Source organism: Artemia franciscana, unplaced genomic scaffold, assembly GCF_032884065.1.
Source record: "Artemia franciscana unplaced genomic scaffold, ASM3288406v1 PGA_scaffold_36, whole genome shotgun sequence".
In the NCBI taxonomy this organism is placed as follows: Eukaryota; Metazoa; Arthropoda; class Branchiopoda; order Anostraca; family Artemiidae; genus Artemia; species Artemia franciscana.
Window position 1 is genome coordinate 1132426 of NW_027062672.1, and position 10505 is coordinate 1142930.

At 35.1% G+C, this 10505-nt stretch overlaps 1 protein-coding gene across 1 annotated transcript in view; it reads left to right on the forward strand.

Annotated features, from left to right (window-relative positions):
• LOC136041751 (uncharacterized) overlaps nt 1–8520 on the forward strand; it is a 37813-nt gene extending 29293 nt beyond the window's left edge. The window contains exons 8-10 of the mRNA XM_065726506.1: nt 1764–1883; nt 3796–3926; nt 8365–8520. Coding sequence (XP_065582578.1) covers nt 1764–1883; nt 3796–3926; nt 8365–8430 — 317 coding nt within the window. The 3' untranslated portion in view covers nt 8431–8520. The remainder of the gene's footprint in view (nt 1–1763; nt 1884–3795; nt 3927–8364) is intronic.
• Nucleotides 8521–10505: the final 1985 nt, after the last annotated feature.

Here is a 10505-nt window from a genome sequence, read left to right on the forward strand (position 1 = left end):
TAACTTAATCCCCCACAGTCCCCGGGGGAAGGGCTGCAAGCTATGGACTTTGCCCATTGTTTATTATAGCCTAGTATTGGTTATTGGAAAGCATACAGATGTTTTCGGGGGGATTTTTTTGGTGGGGGCCGGGGGAGAGGGTTACGCGGAAATGTCTTTCCATGGAGGAATTTCTCATGACGGAAGAGAATTTCTATGAAGCAGGTGCTGGATTTCCCAGCATTATTAAAAAAAAAATCAGGGAGTAAATAAAAAAAAAACAGGTTTTTTCAACTGAAAATAAGGATTAACATTAAAACTTGAAACGAACAGAAATTGTTACGCGTATGACGGGATTCGTCCCCTTGTCAATGCTTCCCTCTTGATACTAAAGTATTTTTAGCAATATCAAAAGAGCTATTTACTCTAATTAAACATCCTTTGTGATTCAGGGGGTCATTCTTAAAGAATTGGAACAAAATTCGAACTTTAGCAAAAAGAGCGAGGTATTGACAAGGGGACGAGCCCACTCATATTACTTATATGAGAAAGTTCGCCCCCTCCCCAATACATTGCTCGTTGCGCTAAAGTTCGAATTTTGTTAAATAATGGCCGATGTAAGCAATAATTTGTTTGTGTTATTTTCCGGCCAATCTTAGCATTTAATTTTACCTTAAGCAACTTCACAACTATGGTTTTTATGTGATAATAAACTAAAGATATTGTATGTCTTTGGCTTGTGGTTGTTATTAGATAAAAAAAAATAAGTTTTTTCCAACTGAAAGTTAGGAATAACATTAAAACTGAAAACGAACATAAATTTTTACGTATATCTTTTAAAGATCTTTTCTATCATTCATTTCAGTCATTTGAAAATTGCTCAACTTATGACTTATTTTCATAAAAATAGTTTCGACCTCTTTGGCCGTTTTGTTACTATGCCTTACAAACCTAGTTCCGCAAATATTGCTAATTTAAGTTACGTGGGAGAATCTTTCCATGGAGAAATATCTCGTGGGGGAAGGAAATTTTCCATGGAGGGGGAGCTGGATTTCCCGATATTATTTAAAAACGATCAGCAATTAAATAAAAATCAAGTTTTTTTCAACTGAAAGTAAGAAGCAACATTAAAACTTAAAACAAGCAGAAAATATTACGTATATGAGATGGGTTGACTCTCCTCAATATCTCACTCTTACTCTAGTTTCTTTTTTAACTTTTAAAAGAGGCTATTATTCTAATTAAACATCCTTTGTGATTCAGGAGTCATTCTTAACCAACTGGGACAAAAATCAAGCTTAGGTTATTATAGGGTTATTACTATTTAAAAATTTTCTAAAATTAATATGCAAATTTCGTTTTAATTATTCTTGTTCGGTGAGCCAAATTTAAAACCTGCATTAACTCAAAAACGTTCAGAAATTAAATAAATAAAAAACAAGCCTTTTTTAACTGAAAGTAAGGAGCGACATTAAAACTTAAAACGAACAGAAATTATTCCATATATGAAAGGGGAAAGAGTCCAACTTAAGTGTAAAGAGCGGGGCGTTGAGGAGGGGACAGCCCCTTTCATGTACGGAATAATTTCTGTTCGTTTTAAGTTTTAATGTCGCTCCTTACTTTCAGTTTAAAAAAAAATAATTTAGTTTAATGTCTTAAAAGTGAGTATCCATAGTGATCAGACATTATAAAAAATGCAGTCATGCCAAAATTTCCATCTGGACTTTTCCAGAGAACACATTCAGCCATAACTAAGTGAATTTACACATATATCTCTTTTATAGGTGTCATGGAAGGCTTAGAATATTTTTTAATGGGCGGAGTCTTACTATTTATTGGTTACACCATAACTGGAGTCTCCTCAGCTGGCTTGATGTCAAAATGTGTCAGCGAAGGCGTTCAAGGTATTCTTTTACTAGGTCATAGAACCTTAATACTCTTATATATCTTACCCAAATATGAATTTTTTCAATATTTTTAGTCCTGAAATTTTACCTTCATCTCAACAAAATTGTGTCAATTTAGATAATTGATAACCTATGGATAAAAATTTTTAATTTCGAATTAACTTTGTTCTTAGTTTTAAAACGATATTTGGGAGTACCTCTTAATGGATAGCTTACACAATCAACTTTAGTGATCAAAGTGGGAGTAAGTCCTGATGGATAGCATATACGGGCCAATATTTCTTTTCCTTTTTTTCTCTTTAGTCATTTAACCTCAGTGATAAAACAATAGTAAATATTTTTTAAGAAGAGTGTAACTCATTCTAAAGTTCAGAATGCAGAATATTTTAATTTAGCGTTGTTTTTTTTTTAATTTTACCTACCCAAGTTTGGTTGGCGATTTCACGTTAAAAACAACGATGTTCGTTCTTTTCGATGATCGTCGCTTTTTTCAATCAATTTTATGGTTCAAATTTTGACGATGTTTCATAAATGTCTCATATTTCAGACCCAGATTACGGATTACTTTTATTTAGAAGTATTTTCGTTACTTATTTATATGTATGCAAAGGTATATAAAAGGTAGGCAAAAGGTATAAAAAAGGTAGGCAAAGGTATGCAAAGGTATGTAAAGGGATGCAAAGCTGGAATTTAGTGTGAAAACAGCAATATTTTTTTTTTTTTTTTTGGCAATTATCGCAGTTTCAAGAAATTTTTTGGTTAGTTCTGATTTCGACGCTATGTCGAAAATACAACGAACTTGGTTGTTTCAACAAAAATAACAAATTCAATGAAGATAAAAACTGATTTTGAAGAAAAATGAACATGCAAAAGTTAGTCAAGAGATTTATTTTTAAGAGAAAAATAAGCTTAGTTAAATTTTATGTGAATGATAGCAATGAATTGAATAAATGAATTTTTATGTTCAAAATTTTATGCAATGCAATTAAAAATAAGCAGAAAAAATGACACTTGAGATTCAGCTTAAGCACGGTGAATTCCATCATATTGGATAATTTTATTAACTAAATTTCTTAGAATTGGAAGTTTCCCGGTTGCATCTTTTTTAAACAGATGGTATTGATGGTGATATCTAGTGAATATTAGCTGCTCTGTTCCTGGTGAATTCTTGTCATAATGTGCATGTTATTTTCAAAAATTAAATCAAACATGACCCAGCTCAGACAATTGTTGAAAATACATTTAAAATTAATTTTTAAACTTAAAAAGAAAGAAAGTGTGAGAAAGTCCAAGTGGAAATGCTAGCTCAAAAATATTTTCGTAGGGAAAATCGTGATTTTTGCTTTAAGACAAAATCACCAAAAATAACAAAAAAATAACTTTGAAAGTTGCCAGATCACTGTTCAATTTTGAATTTAATTTTCAAGCAAGAAGTTTTGTCAAATTAAAAGGAATAATTATTTTTTTCTGGTCCTTTCTTTGGAAATAAAAAGTGGCTAAGCTTTTGTCGAATTATTAGCCATCTCTAGTTCATGAGAATATTTCCCAACAGCTAAATCACGTTTGTAGTCAACTCTACTTTTTCGATATTACATATTCAAATGGAGTTATAATTCCAGGAGTTATAGAAAAAAACTCCTACAAGATTAGTATGTTTTTTTCTCTTTTAACTTTTTTCAAATCATTTAATTAAATCATTATTTTTGCAAACAACGTTTTAATTTAGTCATGTTAATTTTTATAGTTGTTTATTCGGTGATTATTTATGCTAACGTTTAATGGTGTAACAAACTCGTCTCGAATTTTTTTTTTTTAATGAAGAGGGAGGTTTTTAATTAAGACTATCTTTTTTTACTGTTTAGATGACATGTGAAAAATAACACGTTTTTAAAAATTGACCATGTTTTAGGGGCTGCACAAGGTCTCAGGAGATTGGCAACTTTTGTTGGATTAATTTTAGGTCCAATTTGGGGCGGAGCTACAATGAGACAGCCTCACCTGCAGTTCTCTGCTCCCATTCTTCTTCTAAGCTTTGCAGCGGTAAGCATCATTTATTATATTTCTAGAATTATAGGATGTTGATTAGAGACCAGTTACTAAATTGTTGTCCTCAGGCACCTTAAAGCTGAGGCTCAGGCACCTTAAAGTGTCCACATTACAAGAAATTCTAGCTCATGAGAACCTTCTAAGATAGTGAAAATAAAGCAAATATATAAGCCTACATATACCAAGGTTACGCAATAGCTACCCACTAGTAAAGAGGAAAATACAGCCTATAGCAACCAAATACTTAAGTGCAAGTTTTGAAAAATCTTTAATAGAAATAATTTTTTATGGAAAGGTGACTTAGGAATGACAGCTGTTACGTAAGTTAATTTTAATAATATTTGTTTATTGTGAAACCAAATTTTTATGGATTTGGAAAAAGAGCCTGAAAGTCTCCTATAATGTTGAGGGATCAGAACAAAAAGTGCACCATTGAATCTTCCGATGTCGAAAACCATGAACTGGATACTTGCAGTCCCCTGTCTTGAACACCAAAGAGGGAGAGAAAGAGAGAAAGACGGGTTTATTAGTATAAATAAACAAAACAAGCAAATGGCCCGAAGCCAAGCTTGTTTTGGCTAAATCCTTTTCTTAGATTTGCAGGACTGATGTGTTTTTTATGGCACTTGGTATTAACCAAGTGACATATAGCAATCGCAAATTCTGTCGGTCTGTCTGTCGGTCCCGGTTTTGCTACTTTAGGCACTTCCAGGTAAGCTAGGACGATGAAATTTGGCAAGCGTATCAGGGACCGGACCAGATTAAATTAGAAACAGTCGTTTTTCCGATTTGACCATCTGGGGTGGAGTGGGGGGCCGGTTAATTCGGAAAAAATAGAAAAAATGAAGTATTTTTAACTTATGAGCGGGTGATGGGATCTTAATGAAGTTTTATGTTTGGAATGATATTGTGTCTCAGAGCTCTTATTTTAAATCCCGACCGGATCTGATGACATTGGGGGGAGTTGGCGGGGGGAAACATAAAATCTTGAAAAGCACTTAGAGTGGAGGGATCGGGATGAAACTTGATGGGAAAAATAAGCACAAGTCCCAGATACATGATTGACATAATCAGAACGGACCCGCTCTCTTTGGGGTAGTTGGGGGGGGGGGGGGGGGTAATTCTGAAAAATTAGAAAAAATGAGGTATTTTTAACTTACGAACGGGTGATCGGATCTCAATGAAATTTGATGTTTAGAAGGATATCGCGTCTTAGGGCTCTTATTTTAAATTCCGACTGGATCGGGTGACATTGGGGGGAATTTGGGAGGGGGAAACCTAAAACTTGGAAAACACAGAGTGGAAGGATCGGGATGAAACTTGGTGGGAAAAATAAACACAAGTCCTAGATACATGATTGACATATTGGAACGGATCCGCTCTCTTTGGGGTTGTTGGGGGAGGGGTTAATTCTGAAAAATTAGAAAAAATGAGGTATTTTTAACTTACGAACGGGTGATCGGATCTCAATGAAATTTGATATTTAGAAGGATATCGTGTCTCAAAGTTCTTATTTTAAATCCTGACCGGATCTGGTGACATTGGGGGAAGTTTGGGGTGGGGGAACCTAAAATCATGGAAAACGCTTAGATTGGAGGGACCGGGATGAAACTTGGTTGGAAAAATAAGCAGAAGTCTTACATACGTGATTTACATAATTGGAACGGATTCGCTCTATTGGGGGGGGGGGGCTAATTCTGAAAAATAAGAAAAAATTACGTATTTTTAACTTACGAAGGAGTGATCGGATCTTCATGAAACTTAATATTTAGAAGGACCTCGTAACTCAGATCTCTTATTTTAAATCTCAACTGGATCAAGCGTAATTGGGGGGGGGGGGCAGTTGGGGGGGGGACCGGAAATCTTAGAAAATACTTAAAGTGGTGATATCAGGATGAAACTGGATGGGAAGAATAGAAACCTGTCTAAGATACGTGACTGACATAACTGGACCGGATCTGCTCTCTTTGGTGGAATTGGGGGGGGGGAGTAATTTTTTGAAAATTGAGGTATTTGTAACTTACGAAAGGGTGACCAGATCTTAATGAAATTTGATATTTAGAAGGATCTTGTGCTTTAAAGTTCTAATTTTAAATTCTGACCAGATCCTGTGACATTGGGGGGAGTTGGAGGGGGAAACCGGAATTCTTAGAAAACGTGGAAATTGGGGTATTTTTATCTTACGAATAGATGATCGGATCTTAATGAAATTTGATTTTTAGAAGGAATTCATGTCTCAGAGCTCTTATTTCAAATCCCGACCAGATCGTTTGACATTGGGGGGAGTTGGAGGGGGAAATCTTGGAAAAACACTTGGAGTGGAGGAATCGGGATGAGGCTTGGTGGATAGAATAAACAAATGTCCTTGATACGTGATTGACAGAATCGTACTGGATTCGCTCTATTTGGGGGAGTTGGGGGGAGGGGTTCAGTGATTTGGCGAGTTTGGTGCTTCTGGACGTGCTAGGACGATTAAAATTGGTAGGCGTGTCAGGGAGCTGCACAATTTAACTTGATAAAGTCGTTTTCCCAGATTCGACCATCTGGGGGGCTAAAGGGAGAGGAAAAATTAGAAAAAATTAGGTATTTATAACTTACGAGTGGGTGATCGGATCTTAATGAATTTTGATATTTAGAAGGACATCGTGACTCAGAGCTCTTATTTTAAATTCTGACCGGCATTAAACCTCTTATTTTTCTTTTTAAATCAATCTATTGATTCATAGAATTTTGTTAGAGGTCATACCATATGATCTCTTGGCTCTTAGCTCTTCTCGCCTCGTTACAAGTGCCATATGAGCTCTTAGCTCTTGTTCTTTCCCTCAGGGTGGTGCATATTTCATCAGGGTTTGCAGAATATTGGGAGAAGGTTCATCTTATTGAAAGTTACAATATCTAGTGTCCCTTTAAAGTAATAAAAGATCACACCACAACTAAGCGGTGATTTTTTGCAATTTTGTGAAACAAAATGTTAATTTATTAATATGATTTAAAAGATCAGAGCCGTATCCAGGATTTTTCCGGGGGGTGTTTTACATAGGCATTTTTTCGGGGGTTATTTTACCCAGGATGTTGTTGTTTTTTTTTGTGGGGGGGGGGAGGAGGGTTCACAAGAAAAAAAAAAACGCATTCAAAATTAATTTACATCCATTTTTGTTACGTTTTTAGGAGTCAGACAAACGTTTCGTGGGGTTTCAAACCCCCTAACCCCCTGTATACGGCCTTGGTTAGCAGTGATGGATGATTCCTTTTTTCAACGGGGCTAGCAAGCTATAAGTGCCTTGCGACACCGAAATGACGCTTTTTGGTGTCATTTCTAGGTTGAAAAGGCAAGGAAGTATATTAAAAGTACCATTGTTTTTCTTCATGATTGGAAACCCTTAGGTGGATGTTTACAATCCCTAATCTTGTATACTTTCAACCCCAACTCCCTTAGAAAATTGAGATCTTAGATGGAAAATTAACTAAAAACCCAACTTTTTTCGATCCGGCAAGCATCTCCAAAAAAAATTTTGGTTCTGGGAATTCATTTTTAATTATCAACTTTTTTGTTGCTATAAGTCGTAAAATTTGCTATAGAGGCTTCAATTTCGGATGAACTGTAGCAAAAGCTGTTGTTCATCCGAAATTACAAAAGCAACTGTTATTGCATGAGTCATTGCTCCATCATAAACTGATTGGAACACAGCTTAGATACCAATACACAGTTATGAAAACTCAATTTGTTTTTGGGACACAGCGCGCGGTAGCGATGCTAGCGGCTGGAGACAGGAAACTGGTATCGGTATCTAATTGGTAACATGAAACTGGTATTGGTACCTAAGCTGTGTATGCAACAAAACAAAATTGCGTTCCCGCCTATGGTGTTGTAGTACGATCTACACGTCGGAGCGCGGGCTTGGAGGAGGCGCCAAGTTCAGAGCTGTGTACCAAAAGCTTCTCATGGGCAAGATAGGAGTTTTCATAACTGTATTGGTATCTAAGCTGTGGATTGGAACTAAAAGGAGAAAATTGCTCTTATAAACGATTAAGAAAATTGCTGGGTTTCAATTTATTTATATACTGTTTCCGGCTTAGTAGCGCTATGTCACTGACCAATACGAAGCAAGTATCATCACAAAGTCCTACGGGATTAACATCCCTACGAGTTTCCTAGAAAGGGTGTCATAAGGATGTATCGCCTTGAATTATTACCGGATTTATTACCTTAAGCTTTCTTACCCGTCGTATAAAAAGTGATGTTGGAAATTTTATATAACAAGCTTGGATTAAAACTTCTATTAGGTAAGCGTAAATTAAAAAAAAAGTTGTGCTAACTGGTTATTCAGAATTTAAGGCATTTTTTGTGTAGTTTATGTCACCAGGAAAATTTCAAATTTCATCAGCACTGTTGCCAAATCTTAGAAAATAACGAAGAAAACTTATATTTCAGGTTCTGTATGCCATGTCACTGCCGAAAATTATCCGAGAAGAAACTGATAGAAGACAAAAGGCTTGACTGGTTGTCTGAATTTCTCCTTCTACATCTTCATTTTTTTTTTCACTTTTTGTACAGCTAGCTTTGTAATATACTTCCTTCATTAACATACCTTTCTCTATTTGATAAGTTCAGTATATTGCCTTGTGATAGCAAAAATGTCGTATCTACAATTTTTAAAATTTCAGGAAAAAAACAATTGAAAAGATCCGGTGTTTTTGGAGCTGAATGTATGGTAGGTAAAAAGAAGAAATGAATCGCCAGTTTAAAGCCGCTACTAAGGGGATCTGTTGGTAGAATTTTTTCCTGTTGGATGAAATTTAGTATCTCAAAAGGTCAAACGAAAAACGAGCACGCCATTGTTGCCCTTAAGTACAGGATAATGTTTGGGTTCCTTTTCCAGTTTGTTGCGACAATTTCTTGTCAAGGTTGTTTTCAGAAATTTTCAAGGCTTATCTCAAAGCTCAAACGCGGCGTTTCTACCTTTTTCGCACTGCTTTGGTCATTTAAACTGAATTTTTAATCCAAAATGATTTTAACCCAAATTCAGGAATTTCGATTACTTGGTGAAAAAAAAATAATCAAGGTTACTGATTAGGTGTTCACTGATTGCCTTTCACTCATCTCAAATTTTTGATGGGAGAGGGGGTGGGGGTTGCAACTTCTTTCTCTTGGCATGCTGCCTGTACTGCAGTGAGTTGGTGGCTGTTGTCTGGACACATGCTTGCAAAATCACACTTTTAGTACACCACATTTAGAGGAGCCATAAACCTACAGACTGACTGCATATCTTTGATTTTTTTTTCTCAGGATTAACAGGTTTGAAATTCAATAGCTTTGGGACCATAAGAGACTCAGCCACTTGTGCGTAAGAAGTGTCTTTCTCTGCCTTAAGTATACCCCACAGTAATGTTTATTTCAGCGACAGATTCATCTGAAAACAATATTTTGTAATTGACTCTTTTCGAAGAGCCTTGTGTAAATTGAAGTTGTTTAACTTTAAAAAATGGAAAATTAATTTACTTATATATCTTAGAGGCCTGCTGTAAATTCAGCATTTTTTTCATTCGAATATTGATGCTTTTTTTATAGCTTTTTTGAACTGCTTTACCAGGTCTAGTGGTGAAGGTACTTCACAATGCTTCACACTTCTTTATTTAAACCGCAAATACATTTTAATAGATGCAGTGACAAATGCCTTGATAATTGGACATCAGGATAAGATTCTCAATTTACAGTTCTATTTTTGACAAATTTATTTGGTTATTGTTAGTTTATATTTAAAGATTTTAAAATATATTATAGGTTGTAGTAAATACTTCTGGAAAACTCAAAATACTAGTTGAAGTGAATTGAATGATTTGCGCTCAAAAATAGTTTTGTGTATAGGGTCGATTCGTTTGGTAATTTTTCTTTTTGCAAGAAAAGAATTGATAATCGAGGATTTTTGAGTTTTGAGATCTAAAATCCATTAATTTACTCATCCAAAGTTATCAATTTTAGGAGAACTCTGGAACTAATGTTTGGTTGATTCTAAACTCTCTAAATTAGAGCTCCGAAAGAGCAGATCAGTATTTCAGCTGATTTATCATGAAAGAAATAATGGATATTCCCAAAGAAGATAAAATATTTCAGCCTGTGTTCCTGTAGTCATAAGTTTCATGTGAAATTTCAGGTTTTTTTCAGTCACAGGCTTTAGCAGCATAATGGTAGAAAGTCACAGGTTTTGATACAGAAGGGCTGCTAAAAGGGCGTTTTTAGTATTTATTTTATTTCTTTTTCACTGTGAATGACACTTTGAAGTTTGAAAACGACACTTTTGGTGTCTTTTCATATATTGAAGGAGAAAATTCAATATATTGAAGTTTCTGATTCAGAAGGATACGGAAGGGCTGCTAAAAGGGCGTTTTTAGTATTTATTTCATTTCTTTTTCACTGTGAATGACACTTTGAAGTTTGAAAACGACACTTTTGGTGTTTTTTCCTTCATATATTGAAGGAGAAAATTCAATATATTGAAGTTTCTGATTCAGAAGGATACGGAAGGGCTGCTAAAAGGGCGATTTTAGTATTTATTTCATTTCTTTTTCACTGTG